Raw genomic sequence first — 23,589 nt, forward strand, 5'->3', positions numbered from 1 at the left:
AATGCCAAGCACCAATGCCGTGCGCAAAGTAGCATCCAGCCAGGAGCTGACCCTGTGCTGAAACTGTGCTCAAACCACCAAGAGAACATGCACAGGCAAACAGGAGAAGCACAAACCTTGGTACCATCCTGTTGCTGTTGGAATTTAAAGTCCCGTGGTTTGCAGGGAGATGGTTTCCATTATTTGCAGCTCCACTCTGTGGGGATTTATGGTTCACCCCTGCACCAGGCGATTTAGACCCTGAATTTCTTAGCTTGTGTCTCTTCAGACACCGTGAAGTTCCTACTGAGAGGTTTTTCTCTGTCTTCCATCTCTCTAGATTTTTAAACATCCCATTGAGTGGACATGTGCCCACCTTCACCCTCAGTCAGGAAGGAAGGAGATCTTGCAGTCAGGTGATGGAAAAGACCTTGGATATCTCCTTGCAAAGACTCACACGCCTGTAACTGTTGATTTCTTATTGCTGTTGGCTCCCTGGCCCTGCTGGCAGCACAGACATCCATTAGTGTGTGTTCCCTCCATCCTCTGCATCAGCCAAGCCTGAGATAACAGGAGAGAGGAGCCAAGTACCTGCCACCATATGAAGACAGGGCTGTTAGGTATTAGCTGTAAATCAAAGGCAAGGCTTGGCCACTGGGACAGCCTTTATCCCTGGTGAGTCTGTGGAATTGCTCTGGAGCCTGCTGAGATATCTGGGAAAAAAGGCTCCGGTGCTTTGATTGGGGAGGAAGATTCTGCCGGAGTGAAAGCAAGGAGGAATGAGGGGTGGCTAATCCTTTATTGAGGCCTTTCCCCAAATGTGGATTAGACTGTGTTTAATTATCAGGGGTTGTTTCAGAGGCGAATAGTGGAAGCAGATGTTTAAGAGACAATTGGTGTATTATGAGCACTGTTTGCCCATGTCCCCTGATACTTGGTGCTTCTGCCACTCGTGCAATGCCAACGTGCTCCCTCCTGCTGGGGAACGAGATGAGGACAGTGAAGGAGGTGGTGTAATCAAATCTCGAACCCTTCTGCTGAATTTGGGGGTTTTGAGGGCTCAGTGAATCCCTCCGGGACTGAGCCAGCACCAGTCTTGTAAACCCATCCTCTCCAGGAGGGCTTGGATGTGTTAATTATTTATTTGATAGGCTTAATCCTGGAGGAAGCAAACCCCTGCCATTCTTTTGCACATCCTTCCCATTTCACTGGTGACAGTGACACCTGGCCATAGCTGCAGATGAAGCCCTGGCTGGTGATGCAGGGAGAGGTGGCAGGAGCAGAACACAACCAGCTGGTCCCACCTGAACATCAGTCCAAGGTGGAGAGGCAGCTGCTGAGACTGGGGAGGGCATTTATACCCTGGGAGCTGCCACTTAGTCTCAGATGAAGATATTTTGGTTATGCAGAGCACCTTATAAACCTGTGTTTCTCAGTTTCCCTGGGGCAGGGTGGTGGTGAGAAACATTCCCTCGTTTGCAAGTGGGAGTTGGGTGTGAGATGAGGAAGTGATGGATTCCAGTCCAGCATTCCAACTCCAGGCCCCCATTTCCTTCCACGTTACCTGCTGGCTGTGCAGTGGCTTCTTGGGTTGGATTTTAACTGCTTGGGATGTGAGAATTGCTGATATTATTCCCACATCTTTAGACCTTCCCTTTGCCTCTCCCTGCTATCCCAGCTGCTGTGGCAGCAGCGTTAGAAGTGAATTCATGCCCTCACCTCCTCCTTCATTCTGGAAAGTCGTTAACATGAAATTGCCAAGCAGAGAAGCTCCAGAGAGTTTAACGTGGCTACTTTATATTGCTGCTAGGAGTGTCTGGAATTGAAAATAAACCTGTGCTTGCAACTCCTGACCCTTTCATCATAAATCCAAACTTCCTTACGTGTCTCTCTTTGCTGCAGAAGATGACTGTATTTCTGTCTCTACAAAGGCCTGTGTGCAGCTGAGAGCCACAGCTGTGCAGGAGCCGGGTGGTGTTTATTTGTAGGGTTTTTCTTGCTGGCGTTTTTTTGGCAGATGATCCCCAGAGGAAATAACCCAAATATGTTAAATGAAAATAGTTTTTGTGTGGCGTGTGGCTTGCTGGCCTTGCTCCTGCTCCTGGGGGAGGGTTGTCCACATGGCAAACCCGAACTCTGTGATTGCTTCTCTGGCACCCAACCAGCAGCACGTGAGCGGACTCAGAATGCCAGAATAGTTTGGGTTGAAAGTGACCTAAAGACAGTGAAATTCCAACCCCTTACCATGGGCAGGGACATCTTCCACTATCCCAGGTTGCCCTCTCCAGCCTGGCCTTGGACACTTCCAGGGATGGGGCAGCCAGAGCTTCTCTGGGCACCCTGTGCCAGGGCCTCTCCACCCTCATTATAAACAATTTCTTCACTAAATCTAGTGTGACTCTAGCTTCTTTGAAAAAAATTGACCCCATATTTCTGTGTAAATCCTTCTTACAGGGACGTGTCCCTCTGGAAATAATGTCAGGAGTAAAATAAAGATGAAATAAATAGTTTAGAAATAAAATAAATAAAAATTAAATTTAATGTTGTGTCTGTGTGGGTTTATCAGCCCCATTAAGGATAGGTCTGAGTTCAGCTGGAGCCCAATCAGATGGAGGAGGAACTACCTGGTGGCAATTAGATTAATTAAGCCTCCATAGGTTGGAGATGGGCTGCAAATCAGCCACAGGTGTTTGTGCTTAATGCTGTGATTTTTGGGGCTATATCCTCCCAGGCCCCTGCCTAGGATGGGAGGCTCTGGGTCATGCAGGAAGGTTGTTAGCTGAATTCATGGAGCCTTTCTGGGCTCAAGTGCTTCAGCTGGAGTGGTTGGTTTTGGCTGTGCTCCCCCCAAGGAGGATACCTCTAGCTGTGCCAGCTCTGCTGGATTCATCTCATTTCACTGCTTGTCAGACTAATTTCCTCTTGTTTGGGATGAAGCTTTGTACCCTGCACCTCAGGTAAGATGTTTGCTGGCACTATTAAGCTTTTCATCCTCTTGGTGGTGAAGAAAACTCTCTTGTTTTCCTTGAAAACTTCTCTTCTTTTCCCTTTTTTCTGCTGTTTGGGAGTTTCCTGCTTTCAGCCTGTGGTGATTCTTTGCAGTCAGGCCATTAGTGAGCACTTAGGCAGTTTGATTGCACCCTTGAAACACAAATTGTGCTAATCTGAGATTTTAAGAACTTCTAGTCAAACTGGGCCTGGCTTGAAGACCTGGTTTCTTCTCAAATCCTACATCCATAGGACAAGTCAGGTTGGAAGGACATCAGGGGGCTGTAGAGTTGGGCTGAGGGGATGATCTAGAGTCCTTTTGTGGGTACCTGGCTTTGTTGGAAGGTCCATTTCCAGTTTGTTTGGGTGGCTCCTTCTCTGGCATGCCTCCTTTCCCCTGCTGATTATGGATTTCTGTGTCCTAGAGCTGGGTTGCAGATTTATCTTGGACTTTCTGCTGGTGTTTTGGACTAGCCAGCATCGTGGAGGCTGCTGATCTGCTCCCTAATTGCTCTTTGAGCCGGTGTTTTAGCTCTGCTAAAAAGGGCAGTCCACAAACATTAATGACTCCTGCAGGCCAGAGCTCAGGCTAGCTGATCCCTCCTAATGGCTCTTTGAATTCCTCCTAGGTTTTATGTATTTATAAACACATTTAGGACACATTATTCTTCCATTCAGCAAAACCATCTGTAATTATTGCCTGTAATTGCTGGGTGAGGATAAAATGAATCAACTATCAGGCTTTTACTGCTTGTGAACTCAAGCAGGGAGCACCACTTTTTTTAGCTGTGTTTCCAGGAAGATGCGAGTTCAGACAAAGAAAATCGTTGTGGTCCCTTATTACTGATATATCAGAACTAGGCAACCTTCCTGTACAGTTAATTATTGCTTTTCTAGGCCTTAGTCCAGCAAAGCATGTCAAGTGAATGCTTAACTTGAAATCTCCGAGTGGGGCCCGGAGAAGTTAATAAAGTCTGCTCTGGCAGTTGTGTGCTGGGATATTTGGAGCTTTATTTAACTTATTCTGTGGAGATCTGTGACCTGTGTTGGCTTCACCCACCTTGATGGTATCTGAAGGTAGAAGAGCTGCCTGTGCCATGTTCCTGCTGTGTTTCTGGAAATCCTTAAACCCCAAAGAAACACTCTTAGGGATAACTGGACACTCCATTCATTTGTGTAAAGGGATCCCAGTGGAGCATCTGTCTGGTGAAACTCTTGTTGAGTTTAAATGCAGTGGGTGCTGGAGCTCAGGCAGCAGCATTAATGAATAGGGGTTTTTCTCTGGTTGTTGGGAAGTTCATGGATATCTCCAACAAAAGCTGGAAAGCCCCTTTAGTAGCTGTGGAAGTTTCCCTCCTTTCCAAAGAACTTCGGGGAGTTACAGTATCCCAGTAAAATGGAAAACCCCAGAATGGCTTGGGTTGGAAGGAACCTTAAAGAAAGATGGATGCTAAAGTCCTTACAAGCAACTCGATTGGGGAGGGCTCTTTGGGAGGAATAGGTGTTAATGTCTTTGAGAGGGGTCTTAATGTCTCTACCAACTGCAATCCACACAAGTTTTTGTAAGTTTGTTACAAAACCCAGAAAATTTAACTACGGTTTGAACTCCTTGACTTTAGGGTAATTTACAAATGGGTCTGGGCAAAGTCTATGGCAGAGCCCACACAGTCTGAACTTCTGGTGGATCTGCAGAACCCAGACAGCCTGAACTGCTGAGCTTTGGGGGAAAATGGCACGTTCAAGGGGGGATATGTGGTAGGTGGTTTGGGAAGGCTGGGAAGACCTTCCTGATACCTCAGCAATGGGGAAAGGAAGAGGGTGAGTTTAGGATTAAAAGGAGACTGCGTCCTCTGAAACCTTGAGAGAGAAACCCCACAGGGATATGCCCCAGTGGGCTCTCTCTCCCTTTACTCAAATGAAGTTTCAGGACTTCTCTGTCTTCTTTGACTGGCTTTTCAAGATGTGTTTTTTCCTCACATCATCCAGGGCCACCCCCTGCCATGGGCAGGGACACCTACCATCCCAGGTTGCACCAAGCCCCGTCCAATGTGGCCTTGGACACTTTCAGGGATCCAGAGGCAGCCACAGCTTCTCTGGGCCACCTGTGCCAGGGCCTCCCCACCCTCACAGCCAAAAATTTCTCCCCATTTAACCCTACCCTCTGGCAGTTTGAAGGAATTGTCTTGTCCTCCCATCCCTTCTCCCAAGTCCTGCTCCAGCTCTCTTGGAGCCCCCTTAAGGTACTGCAAAGGGCTTTAAGTTTATGGTGTTTAATTCTTACCGCAGTCCCTACTGCAGGTTTGGACTGGGCTGACCATGTCTCTCTCAGACAATGCTTGAACACTCCTTGGAGGATGGTAATTCCCAAGATGCAGCATGAACAGCCCTACTGAGTTCAGAATTAGGGGGAGGAGTGCTTATTTAGGTTTCATATATGTGATCCTTAGTATTGGATCACAGGGTCAGGTTGGGGTCTATTTTATTTGCCAGAGCAGATTTAGCTCCGTGGTTCTTACTCTGGATCTACAGGAATGGTGTGCATACTTTTTTTTTTTTTTTTTTTTTTTTTGAGACAGAACTAGGTATGTTTAAGACATTTTCAGCAGATTTTCATTTGATTGGTGAGTCTTGACTGGTAAAACTGACTGGTAAAGCAGTAGGAAAAAGGCTTAATGTAATGTATCCTGCTGGGCTGTCATTCAAGAGAACCAAGTTTCCAGTTCTCCTTCTGGCGGTAACTCATTGTGTAACTTTGGACAACTTTTTTTCCCACCTCTTTCTCCAGTCCTCCCTGATTTTTGTCAGCCTGTGTAAATTACAGGCATGTTATGCAATGGATGGATACTTACCAAATGGCTGAAAAATTGGTGACTTCAGCTGTTTATACCCTTTTTCTTCCTTTCTTTGCAGCTGTTAACAATTGATGACAATTTCTGTGGCCTGGATATGAATGCCCCCTTGGGAGTATCATCCATGGTGCGAGGGCTCCCCATTTTCACTGAGGATGGGGACAGGATGACCTCGGTGATTGCCTACGTCTACAAGAACCACTCCCTGGCTTTTGTGGGCACCAAGAGTGGGAAGCTCAAGAAGGTAAGACCTACTTGGTCCTCTAACTCAGATTTTCATATTTTTATGGAGATTTAAGTGTTGCATTGAGCATGAGTACAGTCCTTGTCCTAAGGTGCTCCTATTTTGAGGATAAAAAATGGTTTGGCTGGCAAAAAACCTGTGTTTTGCCCTCAAGGGATAGAGATGATCTGAGAAAGGATAAAATCCTTCTTTCAAATGGTTATTCATCAGGAAATTAGTGCTTCAGAAGTCAAACCACAGCCCCAGTTGCAGATGGACGTGATGTAATTTGCATCCAACAGAATTTTCTGTGTTCAGACCATCTCTAATTGAGTCGTTGATCACAGGGTCTGTGCATGCTGGAGAAAAACGGAATGGGGCTGAAGTTTAGGAAACAGGATTCATGCTCTGGAGATCTTCAGAGCAGTGTGACTGGGCTGTGATTTCACCACGAGCCCAGCACGGGATTAGCGGCTGTGCCGTTGACGTCAGGCTGGGGGTTTGTGCTGAAGGAAGAGTGTTTGCACCAAAGGAAAGCTGTGTCCCGAACCATAATGAGCTTTATGTTTATGGTTGGGGCCGTTCTCACTGGAAATGGGCCCAAGGCTGGTGTTTGCCTTGGGAAGCACTCAGAGAGGCTGGAGGGGTGGAATAATCTCCCTGTGGCTTTCCCAAAGAAAGAAGGGTTATTGGAAGTGAGCTAATGGGCACTGCCTCCATTTCAACCCCTCTGTGCCAGTCTGACAATGTTTGTCTGAATGCTCAGCCCGGGAGTGCTGTAAATTACTGGATGTGCAAGGAGATGGTGGCTTTGCCATGATAATGGAGATGGGGGAGAAGCTGGGAAGGGAGGTTGGGCAGAGCCTTGTGATGTTTTAGGATGGCCTTTCCTCTTTAAATCCCTTTTGCTAGTTAAGACTTCCAAGCTGGGGCAAAGAAAGTGCTGTGAAAACGTGGCCCCCTGTGGCTTGTGGGGAGTGAAGGGAGTTGTTTGTTCACAGATGCTTAAGGAAAGTCTGAAATCTCTGGTTTTGTTCCTCTACCTGTTCCTTCACTTGAAAAGCAAATCTGGGTTGTAAACTCAGATGGCATTTCCTCCATGCTGAGGGAGGGCTGCAAGGGGAATGGGATTCTGCCCGCTAGCAAATGTCTCTGGCTTTGTTCAAAACAGAGGAAAGGTTGTTCGTGGTTTTGAAAAAAAAATATGGCAGGTTTTGTTCTTTTTTTTAATTCAGGCATGTGGAAAAGGAGCCAAATTGTTTTTTAAATGGTCATAATAAAAAGAATCTCCTCCCCTGACTAATTAGGTTTTGCTTCCCTGTCATATGTGATATCATAATAAACTGTTCAGTTCTTCTGTGATATCATAATAAACTGTTCAGTTCTCTAGCCAGTCTCTTGGAGGGAGCGAAATGGGGTAGCTGAGATCTGAATGGTAAATATCCAAAAGACCTAAACACTTAATGACTGCTCTTCCTGCACTCACAAGCTTTTGGTTGGTGGTTTTGGTTTTTTTTTTTTTTTTTTTTTTTTTTTTTTTGGGCTCAGGAGAAAACTCAGCCACAGCTCTGTCTTTGCCTTTGCAGGTCGTGTTGCAGAATCCAAGATCTGATTCCTTTTTAATAGGGGGAAAATAGGAGAGAAAACTTTGTGCTTTATGGAGTGTGGTAGGGAGCAGGGACAGCCTTATAGGGTAAAGAATGAGGAGAGCTGAAGTGGCTGATGTAATTTGAGAAAGGGAATAAAATGAAGCTTTCTCCTAATGTGCTGAATACTCTGCTTGTGGTAGGTCCCACATTGGGTGAGTTGAAGCAGGGCTGGAGCCTTGGGCTGAGATTGGCTCAGGTGAACAAATTTCCCCCAAAGAGGCAGGACACAAAGTGAAATGGGGCTCCCTTGAACATGTGTGAGTGTTTTGAACCAGTTGATCCGGACTCCTGGAAACCTTTAGGTCCTGTAGGTTCATCCTCATCCTTGCTGTGGCTTCTGCAGTCCCTGACTCTCCTCCACACATTGTCCCCCTCCAATGCTCCTGAGGGTGTCTGACCTTGGGACAGCAACCTGTCACCTCCTTGGGGTGGTTTGGCACTCAGGATTTTCCCTTGATGCTCCTTGACCCCTGCCATGGGCCTTCTGATGCTTTGTTTTGCACCTCGGCTCATCAATCAGGTGCTGCTGAAGAGGGATCAAGGAAAAGGCTGTGTTGGGATTGCAGCTCCAGCATAATCCATGGTTTTAGCATGAAGTTTGTTTGCTGTTTAAAAACGGTGGTAAATTGGAATAAGCCTTGTAGGATTAGATGAAACTCCTGAACAAATTCCAGGAACTGGGATTTTTTTTTTTTTTTTTTTTTTTTGTGCTTTTGGGGTCCTACCAGGCATGTCGCACTCTGCTGCTTCTCCTGGTGCAGTGCAGCTCCTCAGTCAAGCTGCAGTGGAATATTTTGGATGGCATGAAAGAGCAGTTCTGAGATTATCTCCAAGATAGCAGGATTTATTCTGTGCTTGGGAGACTCACTGCAGGTCATTACAAGATGGTTTTGGAGAAACTTTGCTTTTTTTTCTGCAGTTTCCGTATTTTCCTCTCTCTGTGGTTTTTCTTTTTATATATGAAAGTGGCAGACTATGTATCAGACTTTGATTTAGGTGATCCATGAATGCTCTGTGAAATACCCACAGTCATAAAGCAATATCTGATAGTTGATATACAGATGTCACATGTGTCAAAGGAATTTATCCAGTGGCACACACAACTGAAGGAAAATATTGTGCTTTACAGGAACATATCATTAAAATGAACACTAGCAGTATATCAGGAATCTGCCCATGTAACCAAGACAACAAAGAGAGAAAGAAAAGGAAAAACCAAGACAGAGATAGGGGAGGGAAAGTGTGAGTGAAACCGAATGACATGGTTGGCCCCAGCTATTTCACTGCCCCAGGCAAAACACATTTTGCAACCCTTGCTCATTCACAAAGCTCCATGTGCAGTCCATCAGGGAGGCATGGAATAAATGTGCTGCAGAAATATTCTCTCCAGTTCTGCTGCCTTGACCAAGGCACAGCCTGGCCCTGCAGAATGAAGAAATAAATAGGATAAAAATGAAGAGCTACAGAAAAGGAAAATTCTCCCTGTCCATATCTAATGCACAAAACCCACTGCCCTTGGATTAAAGGTTTAATGGGGGTTTGTGGCTTCTTGTGGATGGAGCAGGGTGGGCTAGGGAGGAGTAGGTCCAGTCCTTTGTTCTGCCAGGATCTTTTGGTGTGTCTCCATGTTTCATTTTCTGTCCTGCAAAACGTAGGGAATATTTTTCTTGCTCAAAAAATACTGGAGAAAATGAATGCATTAAGTGCTGTGAGGTGTGTGATCACCTCAAACAGCTTAACTCAACAAATCAGGTGTATTGGAAAACCAGCTCCTGACCACTTGTGGCATTGCTTAATGAGAAATATTTAATCTTGCTGTGCTCAGTTAGAAGCCAGTGTCTTGATTCCCTCCTGTGCTGGCTGTCCTGTGGTGTTCCCTGTATTTGTACCACTTTGGTGAGTGTTCCCACAGCTTTAGTGTAATCCAGGGATCCTGATGGGCTTCTTTGGCAGTGAACTCCTCTGTACCATGGGGAATGCTTCAGGCAAAACCTGTGGCTGAAATTCAGTTGACACCCCTGGGAATTTTTAGTGATTTCTTTCAGGAGATGAAAAAAACCCCTCACTGGAGTTTAACAAACGTCTGTTTTGTCTCCCTGCAAACAACACAGGAGCTATTTGTGGGGATGTTCTCCCTGCAAACCACTTGGCTCTAAAATTCCCTGGCTTTTTATTTTTCCTTTGCTCACTCTCTCATGACACTCTCAGGTCTTTGCTCTGGTTGTAGGAGAAAACCGGGGATGTACCCATGGAGATGCTTTGTGTGCTTGGTTTGGATTTTTTTTTTCCTGGTGCTACTAATACCTGGCATCACTAGGGGAACAGAGCAGTAACCCATATTCCTCATATTCCTTCCCCAGGCATTTAATTTATGGGCCACTGCTTTTGTGCAGATCACTTCCAGTCAAAGAAATACAACTCACCTGCAATTATTCTGTGTGTAGGTGCAGGTGTAAAGGGAGAGTTGAGCTTACAAATGTCAGCCTGGCAACAGCCCTAGGAATTGCATTTCTCACAAAACAAAGCTCTGTTCCATTTTGAAATGTTTATTTAAAAATGGAGTAGTAGAAATTTTCATTAATTTAAAACTTCCCGGTAAGAAATTGTTTGGTTTCTTTTTATTCCAGCTAAATATTTCACTCAAAGCCTTTTCTAGGCTGAATTCCTTGCAGAGAGAGAACTTCAGCTTAAAAACCAACACTTTCACTCTGTGGGCTGTATTTCATTTTTCATCAAATCCTATCAGTTTGTGGTCTTTGAAGGGTTTTTATATATGGAATGTCATGTAGGGTGAAGGTTTTCATTCAGATCAGAAAGCTCCGAAATCCAGCCAGCACTTCCCACCAGGTATCAACTCTATTTAGGAGAAAACTCTCAGTATTGACCAGTTCCACGAACAACCCTCTGGATAACCCCAAAGCCTTGAGACCGTGCTTTCTTTGCATCCAGAGGCAAAGCACCACAGGGAGAATTTAAAATGTGAGAGCTGGGATTTGCAGTTCTTGTTTTGGCCCCTCTCACAGTGGTGTTGGGAAAGTGCTAAGTTGTGAATGCCCATCCCTGGAAGTGTGCAAGACCAGGTTGGATGAGGCTTGGAGCAACCTGGTAGAGTGGAAGTTGTCCCTGCCTGTGGAATTGGTGTCCCAGTTCCACCCAGGGGGTTGGAATTTATTTCCCATCCAAGGAACTGGAGCTGATGTGGCAGCTCTGGGATTGCCATGCATGGAACATCAGCCTGGTGGTAACTGCAGGCACAGCCAGAGATCCCCACTGCTTCTCCAGGCCAGGGGGTTTCTGAGTACACACAAAACAAGAAGCCCTGCTCGATTTTGATACTCCCTGGAGGGAATTCTGCAGCTGACAGCCCTGTGTGTGAATGCCAGCAGGGAAACTCAGCTCTCTTCTCCTTCCCTCTGCTGCCTTGAAACACTCGGGGATCTTTTGAATTTTAATTTTTCCCCCCACTGTTTGGCAAGTGGACTTGACTGCTCTGAAAACATGCTGGAGAGGCTCTGGCTCCTGCTGGGAAGATGGCTTCTGCAAGAGGGGCTGGTTCACCCTGGCCTCTCCTCACAGCTTCCTGAGCCAGCAGGAGTCCGGCTGCTTTGCTGACTTGTGATGGAGCGATGCTGGTTCCTGTCAGAATTTGATGTCTGCAGTTGTCTGTGTCCTACCTTGATGCGCAGCCCCTCTTTGAGAGGTTGTTGCCAGCTTGGATGCCTAGAAATCAGTTAATTTTTCTGGCTGAAGCACTCGAAGTTGTGGTTTTGGTAGCTGTGGTGGACTCAGCACTTGGTGCTTGTGGTGGGTGAAAGGGGTGATGGGAATATGTGGACACTGGGCAGTGGCACAATTTTTCCTGGGTCATGTAAAAATTGTTGGCTGGTGATCATGAAGTCCTAAAACGACCTAAAAGTGAATGGATTCTGTTCCTGTGGGTGAAGTCAAAGACGTGGGATATGCAAATAGGGGCACTGCCAATAGGTGGAGGGAAGGTGATCATCTTGGGCTCAATGGCCAGGCCATATCCAGATACTGCACCCAGTTTTAGGCTACTCAGAGCAAAAAAAATTTGTTGATCAACCAGAACAAGTTCAGGAAAGGGTGAAGAGTTTGGCCAGGAGCTGGAGAACCTGCCCTGAGAGGAGGGGACGAGAGAACTGAGCTTATTCAGGCTGGAGATGAGAAAACGTGGGAGGGACCAGGTAACAGCATTCCCATGCCAACAAGGAGGTTGAGGAGTTGGAGACAGGCTCTTCTTGTTGGTGAGTGAGGAAAGGATGTGGGACAGTGGGCACAAATTGGCATGAGGAAATTCCAACTGGATATAAGGAAAAGCTTTTTGTCCATGAGGACCTTGAAGAAGCAGTTCTTCCTGTTCTTGGAGATTTTCAAGGCCAGAAGGGGCAGAACAACCCAGTCTGATATTGCAGCAGATCCTGCTTTGAACAGAAGGTTTGATTAGAGACCCTGTGAGGTCCCTTCCAGCCTGGGTTACCCTGTAATCCATCCCCTGCCCTAACCCACATCAGAGGGGCTCTGTCCAGGCTCTGCTGCTCAACTGGTGCAGCCAACATTTGTTTGAAACACCCACTAAGGGTTCCATCTCTGCAGGTGGTTGCTTTGCCTCTCACATCCCTCGTTTCCCTCATTTCCATTGCTCTGGGACTTCCAGCTACAGCTTGTCCATGTCTCACACCGCAGCTTGTTGCAGTGTCTAACTGCAGTAGGAAAACTCCTTTTTTTTTTTTTTTTTTTTTTTTTTTTTCTCCTCCTCCTGACATGAAGGCTGCTCTTCCTGGGAAGAACTGGAGCCTACTTTTTGGCAGTGAGTGATTAATTTCCCATGTCTCTCCTTCAAGTACCCCTCTCTGCTTTCTGACTACTCAGCAATCTCCGTGCTGGTGTGCGGGGTTTGGCTGAGCTGTGTTTTTGCTGGGTGCCTTTCCCATATGTGTCGAGTGCTGCTCTTTTTTTTTTTTTGGAGGGGAATATTCTGGTTTAGCTGTGACTCAGAGTCTTGTCAGAGATGGAATCTTGTGATCATGCAGTGAGAGTGGCAAATAACTGTCTAATCCCTCTGAATTCTATGCCAGCAGTGCTGCGTGTTTCTACTCCCAGCTCCAGGAGAAAGAGCCAGCTCCAGTGAGCCCACTGCAGCAGGGAAGGCAGCAGGTTGTATCTTCATCTCTTCAAACCCTTTCTTTAAATGCAGCCTGCATTTGACAGCTTTGCAGAGCTGGATTTCCCCACAGAGGGCTGAGGATGTTCATTGTGCATGGCAGGGGGATGTTAGTGACAAAACCAGACACGAGGAGACAGGTAACAATGTCCTGCTGCCTGTTCCTTGCTGGAATGCATGGGTCCTGCAGCCTCCCAGGGGGACAGCTTGCTGTGCTGCTGGTTGTCACCTGCCCTGTGGTGGTGGCAGGTGATTTTCTGCATGGTGTCAGCAGCTCTGTGGGGTGTTCAGGCTGCAGAGCCTGGCACGGCCGTGCTGCTGATGGAAATCACGCAGGGGTGGGATAAAAGGAAAGGTAAATCTAGTCCCATGTTCCTCTGGTCCATTTGCTCCTTTGTTCTCAGAGAAATGCTGTGGTTGGAACATCAGGTGATCAGCTTTGGTCTTCACCTGCTCCTTTTGCTCTCCGGGGTGACAAAGAGAAGCTGTTTAGCTCCCCATACACTCCATTGAATGCCCGGATGGATGCCCAGCCAAAAAGGCTCTTGTGATGCCTTCCTCCTCTCTATCCCCTTCCTTTTTGACTGGGATAATCACTTTCCAAGGAGGCCTTGAAGTGCCTCTTGCATCTGCCTTTGATTTGAATGCCTCTTGCCTGCTGACCCTTCTTAGGGGAAGCCGGCTTAAGTGTGGTTTTCCTAATTAGTTTTGCTTTAATTTAATCTTTTGAAATAATTTTATCAAAAAGAGAAAACCTTCTCCCCACTCCCTCATGTTATCGGCTTGTTTTCATGCATGGTCTCTGGGTTTATTTCTCCATTTCCCTTGTCTCTACATAGGACATCATTTGCATATTTGATTAAGCTCCATATGTTATCAGGGAGCCAGTTGAAAGAACAGCAAGACCCTGATAAGGCACTGTGCATCCATCTCTTCCTTTCACCATCCTCTACTCTACCCCTTCACCATCCTGCTGGCGTATCTGTGCCCAAAATCACCTCCTCAGTCTCTCACCTCCTCCCTCTCCCTTTGGCCAGATGACTGATCTCTGCCTCTGCTGCTGATGGGGGGAATGGAGATATCTCAATTTGACAGCTCTTGCCCTTAGGAAGGGATGGGCAGAGGAATGGAACTGGGCACTGTTGGGGATGTGAACTGTGGCAGTGAGATCCAGGTTCAGTTTCCTGCTCTTCCTGGTCAATGGCAAGTGGAATATGGGCAAACCATGTCCTGGAGGGCATCAGGCACAGCTTTGCTGGGTGGTTGAGAGAGGGGATTGTCCTGCTCTGCTCTCACCCTGAGTCCTGTGTGCAATTTTGGGCATCACAGTAGAAGAAAGATAACTATAAAGCCACCAGAGTGTCTGAAGGAGGGCAATGAAGACGGGGAAAAGCCATTTGAGGAACAGCTGAGGTAATTTGGTTTGTTCAGCCTGGAGGAGAGGAGCCTGAGGGAGACCTCATCACAGTCTGCAGCTTCCTCCTGAGGGGCAGACTGATCTCCTCTCTCTGTGACCAGGGACAGGAGCCAAAGGAACATCTGGAGCTGTGTCAGGGGAGATTTAGGTTGGAGATTAGGCAAAGGTTCTTGCCCCAAGAGGGTGGTGGGGCCCTGACCAGGCTCTCCAGGGAATGGTCGCATTCTCAAGGCTGCCAGAGCTCCAGGAGCATTTGGACAACGCTCTCAGGGATGCACAAGGTGGGATTTTAGGATGTCCTGATCAGGGCCAGGAGTTGGACTGGATGATCCTTGTGGAGTCCTTCCAGCTCAGGATATTCTGTGATTCTCTGAAGCTCTTTTGCAGGATCCCATTGTGCCCATGGGGAATGTTTTGCACAGAAGTTTCTTGTCCCCACTGTTCACTCCTTAAGTTGACACTGGCTTTGTTGAGTCTCAGCTGGGCTGTTTCTGCAGGTATTTGCTGTAGTCTGGAGTGACAGCTTTAGCTCGTTTCTCAGGTGCTGGAAATCACCGCTGTGCAGAGACAGCAGAGTAGGGTTGGAGGGGATGAAAACAGAACAGCCACAGATACATAGTTTTGAAATGAACTTTGTGCAAATACATGTATGAGTGCAAAATATTGCTTAAATAAACATGTGTCTTGCAGGTTTTGTTCTCTATTGCACTGAGACAACAATTTGACTTAAGCAGCTCCCCCAGCCCACCTCTAGGAACCCTCTAATTTGAAACCAGCTGTGGGATACCCCTGAGGAAATAGAGGGGAATGCTTATTTTACAGTAATTTTCTCCTCCCCACAGCTGATGTTTAAGCTGGGGGAGGATTTGTTTGGTTTGTGACCCATAATTAGGCATTTGTGGAGGCAATCAGAGTCCAATGCCTGGCCTGGCAAAGGCAGGGCGAGTTCATAGCAAACAAAAGTGGTGTAATTAGTTGTGTTGCTGGAGCTGGAGAAGGGACCGCAGCTTGCAGGAGGAATCCTTGGAAAAAGAGCCTTTCCCTCAAATGACAAAGAAGTGTAGGAACCAGAGGTTTGATTTACGAGCCAGCTTATAATTGAAAGGCAAAAAGGAATGTGTCTCCCTTTGTTGGGATAAGCAGCTTTGGGCTGGGGATGGTTGGAAGGTCTCTTTCCACGTCTCTCCTGAACACACCCAACATCCTGGTGTGTGGCAGAGCCTCTGCTCAGTGCAGGGGTTGTGAACCCCTGTGAGGGAACTCCAATGCCACCAGCACCTCCAGAAGTTGTGAATGCTGCTGGTGGGGCTTGAGAAATAAAGGCAGAAATAAAATCCCCCTTGCTCCTTTCCAACTTGAGCCCTTCCCCCCTTGTGCTTCTTTCATTTTGGTTTAATGACTCTTTGGCTTCGTTGTGTCCCATTCTGTGGAGGCAGCCTGGCTGGAGAGCTCTCAAGCTTTGATGGATTGCTGGTTGTTGGACTTGTGTGTGAGGAGTTGTGCTGGTTTCTGTAGGCCCCAGCCCATCCGGTGTCTGCGGGAGTGAAGACGTGTGGTGCCGTGTGGGATTCGGGGATCTGTTCCTGCTTGTTCTGACACTTGTCTTTTTGTTTTGCTTTGGGTTTTTTTTTCTTTAACCTCCAAAACCCTGTCAGTGGCCTCTCACCTCCCCTAAATGAAACCATATGGAAGAGCTGCAGGCTCCTGGCCCCTTCTGGAATTAGAAAAGCTTTGATTGCTGGGTCAGGGGTGCAGAAATATGAACTGAAGACTAGACCAGGGCAGTTAATCAAAGATGAGATTTGCTGTGTGCAGGGTGACCAAAAAGCATCTTCCTGGCTGTGATAGCAGCAGCTAAACCTACAGACTTGACTGTAACTGGTGGTGTCAAATCTAGGTTGATGTTGATGTTTTTGTCATTATTTCACTCTCATTGCTTGGATTTCTTCATCCTGGCCAATGTCACTATGACACCAAGGATGGTCTTTCATTCTCCAAACTAAAAGAGCATTGAATTATAAAGTTGGAGTGATATTTCAGTGCAGGACCCAGAAAAACTAGGTTTGCCGGCTGGGTTGGCGTCCATACTTGACTAGAGATGGCAGGACTGTGTTTATGGAGATATCCCTTAATCCCATGGAACATCACCCCTAAGAGCTGTTCTTGTGCATCCCATCGACACCAAGCTGGGATCCCCTTCGGAGCAGTGAGCCTGGAAGTGTGTGTTAGAATCCAGTGAAACACTCCAAGGCTGTAAAGAGAGATGGTTTGGGACCCCAGGGGGTGCCCAGAGCAGCAAAATCTGTAGAGGAAAGTTGGGAGCAAGTCCTCTGTGAGTTTCAGCTCTGGCTGCACTCTGTCGTGCTGAACATGTTCTGCTGCTGATTCACAGGGTTGGGTCACTTTGGATAAAAAACAGCAACTCCTGGGGGATTTTGGTGGGTTTGGGAAGCTCTGCTGAGGGTTGTTTTTCCAGCTGGTGTGGTGTGTTGGGCAAGGACCCTGGAGCACTGGGTCTGTGGCATCCTGGCAGCGCAAACCACTGCTTCTCCTGCCAGCTGTGCTGGCATCCCACCCTGCTGAGGTCCTCATGGCTGAGCTCTGGAGTCATCCTTTTGACTTCTTGTAAGTTTTTTTTTTTTTTTTTAATTTAACGGAAGCTGGCAATAAATTCCAGTGATGTCAGGGAAAAAGGTTATTGCTGAGACTGGCAGAGACCTCATCATATGAATTTTTCAGGACCCCTCCTGATGAAATCTAATTAAACACCACGACTGGCACTGTGCATATCTTCCTGTATTTGTCATGTGGTTGATCAGGGCTGGGTTATCAGGGGAGTTTATGGCTTGTGATATCTGATGGGGTGGATGTGGTTTCACACACCACAGGCACTTCAATCTTTTCCCCCACTGCTTATGAGTTTCTGTGGGCTTCTCTTGGGTTTCGTGCACTGTCGATTGATCTCCTTGGGGTCCAAGGGAAGATGTTGAGGATAGAGAGAACCTGAGCGATAAGGACAGTTCTCCTGCCCTTCAGACAGCACCTGCGTGCTGGTGAGTGATGGGACCCTGGCATCCTGTTAGGCTGGAGTGTCTCTTAAAATGAGAATAACTAATTTTATTGTTGTCTTACAGAATGGAGGAAAATTTTACAAGAAATAAATAAACCCAACCCAGCTCTGTGCCAAATCAAAACTGATTGCTTCTTCTTCCTCTCTTTTTCAATACAGCAAGCAAGCTGTGAAAGTTGTATGGTCTATGAAACAACCACTTATGGTTACTTGACTTCCTCCCCTCCCTTTCCCTCCTTTCTTTTTTAGTTTTTTGTGTTTAATTAGTTCTCTTCTTACAGATATTTCTACCATGATATGGAAAAGTCAAAATCTTTTGATGCTTTCAAGCCCCTTCTCCCCCTGTGATGTAAATTAATTCCCCAAATCCTACCTAAATTCTGAATTTTTAACTAATTTTTCTATTCATGGAGAGAGAACAAAAAAGGTTTCTAAATTTGTATGTCTGTTTTCCTTGCATGTCTGTCCTCTAGCCTGCAATATGTGGAGAGGTGGGAGATCTTGTGAGACTGCTGCCTTTAGTCTTTGTTAAACTTCTTCTGCCAGGTTAGCATTTTTGTCTGCTTGGAAGCTGGAGAATTGAACTCACCTGGGAGCCCCAGTAGTGAAATAAATTTTCATAATATAGCAGGAAAAAGAATATATTTTAAGGTGGTGAGCAGTGCAGGACTGCCCTGGTGTATTACATCTGTTCATTTAGAGATGTAAAATGTGGCTTTGGCTTTGGGGCACATGACAGGGATATTCTTACTTTGAGGGGAGGGGGCTGCTTGGGCTGAGGTGGTGCAGGTAAATATAAATATAGTCCCAAACACATCCTGGCACTGATAGTAACTGTAATAGTAAGCTAAAACTGAGCATTGATTGTTAATTCATGATTTTTAAGCCAACCTCTCAGTTTTTAGAGGAATCTGGTTCTTCTTAGGGGACTGGCAGTGCTGTGAAGCAGAGATGGAGGGCAGGCAATTGAAAGATCTGCTGTAATTAATATTCCAACGTTCTGCATTAACAAATTGTCAGCACAATGGGTGGAAGTGCAGCTGCAGGGCTGTTCACCAAGGGGTTTTATGCCCTTCTGTTGAAAAAAGATTAATCTTTAGCTTGAACCTGGCAAGGGGAATCTGAGCTCTACCCCTCCTCAAAAGCTCCGAGTAGTCCCAGGCTGGGATGTGGCAATAGGAGCTGAAGAACCCCAAACACATTACACTGATTCTGACATTGTTTAATACACCAATATTGATATTCTGTGGGGTTTTTTTCCTCCTGGGGTTTTTGCCTTGCTCATTTTGCAGCCCCTGACTGCTGCCTGCTCTGCAGTGTAGCCTCTGTGCCGCTTCCTTCCCTGTTAAGGAAATCTCGAGCTCTTCCCTCTCCAAGCTCTCCCTGACATTGCCATGGAAGTGCTGTCCTTCTCCTCGCTGCTGGGAAAGATGATATCACTGGCACTAAATATACCCCAGCCAGCAGGCCCCTTGGCCGTGCCAGGGCTGCCCTGGCAGGCTCTGAAGTGACTTCTTTTCTATGTTTTGTCAATTCTCTGTGGCAGGTGATTTCATTAACAGCTCTTTAATTGCTTGCAGAGACTGAGCTCTTGCTTTTTTTGCTTTCACTCTCCTCATGGAAAGGTGCTGGTGGCCACCTTGCAGTTTCTCCCTCCAAGATGCACAGGTCAGCCTTGTCACCTGGTTCCCACATCTGCTTCTGTATTTTTATTTTTTAAATAAAAAATAAGCTGCAAAATTTGGAATTGGAGTCAGACTCCCAGAAAGTTCACTCTCAGGGTTTCAGGCTGTGGTGGGATCTGCTCCCAGTTACATTCCCTGTGTGATCTCTGGATGATCTCAGACTTGACTGTCTGCTTTCCCTATTTATCCTGCAGTTATTAAAATGAAGAGAGGGGTGGGAAGATGATATTTGGGAAAGGACTGAGTTCCTCCTTTACAATATCTGGACTGGGGATGGTGTCTTAGCAAGGTTTTTTCCCATATATATTCCCAGGGACAGTCAGTGTGGGTTCCTTCTGGATTGTCCTCACACCTGCAGCATTTTCTGAGCAGTGTGACCCCCATCTCTGCTGTTCTGTCTCCTTTCTTCCCTTAATCACCTTGTCTGAATGTCCTTTAAACTTAATTTTTAGGATATTCCAGTTTTCCCTCCTCCACCCTCTGTGTTCCTTACCCATAAGGAGCTTCCTTCAAGCCCCCACAGTTTTGTTACTCCTGGTGTGACCCTTTGGCTTTGTTCACCTTTGATGTCCATTTACAGTTTGATCAGACTAAAATATAAGAATCCTGAACTCAGTTCCTGCTTTGCTACTGACTTTTACAGAGCTAACTTTTGGAGAGGAGGGATTCATCTCATTATGTGGGATATTTCCATACCCAGGCGGTTCTGTCAACTTCCTCCCCTATCCAGGGAGAGAAATCAGACCTTTCAGGACACACATCATCTCTTTCTGCAAGAGAATAAAACTGCCCTAAACCAGGGCAGGTGAGTTCTGTCCAAAAATGTTCTTTTCTCCCCATTAGAGCTAAGGGGGAGCTGAGGGCAACTTGTTCAGATGTGAACATCCCTTATTTCTCTGTTCCCTGCCTGTGACAGTAATGGTGTTTCTCTGCTTTCATAAGGGTCTCATCAACAGCTTATGGTTGTGAGGTGCTCCAACATTAGGATAACAGAAAAGCTCAGTGCAGGGTTATTTTATGCAGGATTTTCCTGCTGGAAATTTGATTAACCTGCTCAGGTGGGGCCATTTCTTTTGGTCTTGGTATTTTCTTTGTTCTACTGCAGGTGAATTGTCTGAACTCTTCTGTGAATGCCAGGGCCAGGCACGTAGAGCTGGCAAAGAATATAGAGGAGGTGGCTTAAAAGTGGGGACAGTGGGCTGAAACTCAGGTGGTTTAGGGGGAAAAAGGGGCTGGAGCAGCCCTGGCACAGCAGCACACGCAGGGATTCTTTTTGATGGCGTTACAAACTCTTCCCTAAACTGCTAAAAGCTGAGGGAAAAACCTTTAGTCTCGCTTAAAAGGGAAAGAAAGCCTGGAGAATTTATGGCATCTGCAGTGACCAGGGGCACTGCCAGAAAATTCAGGGACTTAGGAGTGGCTGAGGAGGCTGGGATCTCCTTGGGATCACACATCTGACAGTCACAGTCAGGTGAGCTTTGCTGCACCAGCACCACAGGATGCTTTGGGTGACATGGCACACTCGAGGATATTTTGGAATGCCCAATGTACCTCCATGTGATTTGGAGACTCAAGTTGGCAGGTTGAGGTGGATTAAAGAAGCGAGGAAGTATTTAGGCATGCAAAGATGACATCAAGATGCTTTCAGCAGTACTCAGGTGCACGGTTCCAGTAGCAGGAGGCCCTGACACCCAGGAACTTGCACTCAAAAGGGCACAAGTAACTGGAGCAGGCAGACCCTGAAAGCAGAAAGTGTGGAGAGGAGCAAGTTCTGTGGAAGGAGCCGAATGGAGCAGAGCAGGTGTGGGTGGGAAAGGCCAGCTTGGGCTGGGGGTGATGTGGAGAGCACGAGGGGTGGTCAGAAAAAAACTCGGTGTGACATCATGGCAGAGCAGGAACCCTTGATCTGTTCCTGGCTCTGTTGCTGATTGCAGCACGACCTCAGGCAAATCACTCCCCTCTTGCCATCCCTGCCCTGCTCTTCCCTGAGTTCTTCAGGGAATGGGCTGTCACTTGCCCTCAGCGCAGCAACCCTTTGATTTCATCTTGGTGCTTCCCAGGCAGCTGAACCCGGAGGTCAAAGCTGGAGGGTGTTGGGGTTCAGCTGCTTTCAGACACAAGAATTTCCACGTGCAAAAATTCCCTGATGGGAGTGGGGGCTTCTCCCAGGTGTGTTTGTGCTAGGGCTTGGGCTGAGCTCTGTCAACACACGGCTTTCCCCAGCCCCCTGTGTGTCCCTGATTTCCCTGCCCCCTCCCAACAGGTTGGTCATAAATTAGGTTCTGATGTGGGGATTGAATTTCATTCCAGCTGCCAGAGCTGTGGCACATCTGGGGTCCTCCTGTGGTTAATGGCTTCACAAAAATGAAGCAATAAAGGTTATGATGGCTGTGTTTTAACCCCGTGGCCCTCGTTCTGCTCAACAGGAGGGTTTCCCTGGAACAGTTAAAAACCTGCTGTCTGCATTTAAGTATCTCCCAGTGATGTGCCATCTTTGAGCAGCTTTTCACAAAGGGATTTTAGTTTTGGAACTTAACGAAGCTGAAGCATCTTTTCTTTCAGGTTTTCCTTCACAAAAAGAGGAACTGCCACTTTTTAAAATGAAAAAATACCCTGTCTCTAAATTATGATTTAACATTTACATGCAACAGAGAAGTTGGTGTAAAAAGGAAAGGGGAAAAACCCACCTCACTTGGAGTTTTTCAGTGTAAGTCAGTAATGCTCTCTTAAGGGATGGTTTGTCTGTGAAGAGCAGTTCCCAGCTCTGGCCACCAATGAGCCCTTCAAGGAATGGTGCTTCCACTCTCTCACAAACTCAAAGCCATGGTCAGGAAAATTGGGATTTGACTTTGGGCACTGAGCTCTTGCTGCATCACAAATGCTGATATTTTAGGAGGTGTCAATCCTTAGAAATCAAGGTGTCTTCTCCCAGGCCTCCTCTCCTGATTGATACCAGTTCCCTAAAAAAACCCAACCTCTGCAATTTTTTTGAAGGAAGGTGAAGTTTTGGGGCTCCAACCAAACCATGGTTGTCTCTGCTGGGTGTTGGGGATGCTGCTAAAGGTGCCACTTGGATTCCCAAGCTGTAGGATTTGGCTGCAGCAAATCAAATCAATAAATGTGTTTATCGTCCCAGCTCTGCTGACAGGTGTGGAAGTAGGACTGTCTCAGAGTTGCAGAGAGAGCAAAACCATTCAGGCCCTGAGCTAAAGTGGATTTACCTGGGAAAGAGGCAGATATTTAATTTTGAGAGTGGTTCACATCACCTCCTAGCCAGGATGTCCTCGTGTCAGTCAGTGGAGCTCAAAGCATCATTTATGCCACCCTTGGAGACATCTACCTATTTTCTATACAAAGAACTCAAATCCTTAAGGGGAGAGTCACGAAATTCTCTTCTTGATATGCTGGAGGGGGTGACTCCATCACAGCAGAAAGTCTGGACTTGCACAAGTTACACAACAGGAATAAACCTCAGGGTCCCTGGGCTGACAGCAAAATTATTCCCTTAATCACAGAAGTTGTCCTTAACGAGTTATTCTGCTGCACTTGGGAAAGAGGGGATCTTCCCTGACCCTGTTTCCACCCTGAATTTTGTTTCACCCTTGGTCCCAAGATTTTCAGAATGTGCTGGTGGTGCTTGATGTGCCAAATTCTTGTAAAAAGGCAAGTAAGGCATGGCAGCCACGCACTCAGAGGAGATAAACAATCTCTCGTCTATTCATTTAGCTCACTATTAATTGCAAAGGATGGCCCTTCACTCATCTGTTTTGAAGTGTATTGACTTCCCCTCCACAGGTTTCTAAGAGATTTGCTGCTCCAGCACAAATCCTGAGAGGGCCCTGGGTCAGTTTTTGAGGAGCAGGGGGTCTGATGTTGGAGCTAATGAGCTTGTTATGAGACATATCCTGGGAGCTCTGGTGGCTCCATCCTCTGCCACTGTGTCCAGCCCATCTGCAATTAGGAACAAGGTCTGTGACACTGTGCTTTATCCTAAATCTGCAACGAGGCAGAAACGTCTGATTTCTGCACTGAACGCACAGAAACTCCTGATCTGCAGAGTGTGAACAAATTTTTCTTCTTTATGACTCAAAATCTTTAGAAGTCCAGAAGTCTCCAAAGACTTACCTTTAAAAATTGGATTTTTTTTTTTTTTTGGCAGATTTTTTTTCATTTTTTTCAGGGATTTAGAAAACAGAAGGGTGTTAGCCCAGGTAGTTGGAGTTATAACCCTGGGCTGAGTGCTTCTGAGAGCTTGTTTGGTAATTGATATTGATGGATTGATGTGGCAGAAGATAAAAGAAGATTTTCTGGATAGCTCTGATGGATGGAGACACACAGACCTCCTCACCATGGAATTATGGAGCGGTTTGAGTTGGGAGGGATGTTAAAATCATCCAGTTCCACCCCATACCATGGGCAGGGACAACTTCCACTGTCCCAGGTGCTCCAAGCTTCATCCAAGCTGGCCTTGGGCACTTCCAGGGAGGGGGAAGATGACTCTTGACTGGAGCTGGAAGAGCTCAGTCATAATTCAGAGTTCAAATCCA

General features: G+C 46.6%; 1 protein-coding gene across 4 annotated transcripts in view; it reads left to right on the plus strand.

Annotated features, from left to right (window-relative positions):
* PLXNA4 (plexin A4) overlaps positions 1–23,589 on the plus strand; it is a 429,278-nt gene that overhangs the window by 40,987 nt on the left and 364,702 nt on the right. For all 4 annotated transcript variants that reach the window (XM_017728009.1, XM_008628864.2, XM_017728010.1 and 1 more), the window contains exon 3: positions 5,878–6,060. In XM_017728009.1, the coding sequence (XP_017583498.1) occupies positions 5,878–6,060 (183 nt within the window). The remainder of the gene's footprint in view (positions 1–5,877; positions 6,061–23,589) is intronic.

This window comes from Corvus brachyrhynchos, unplaced genomic scaffold (assembly GCF_000691975.1).
Source record: "Corvus brachyrhynchos isolate BGI_N302 unplaced genomic scaffold, ASM69197v1 scaffold182, whole genome shotgun sequence".
Classification (NCBI taxonomy): domain Eukaryota; kingdom Metazoa; phylum Chordata; class Aves; order Passeriformes; family Corvidae; genus Corvus; species Corvus brachyrhynchos.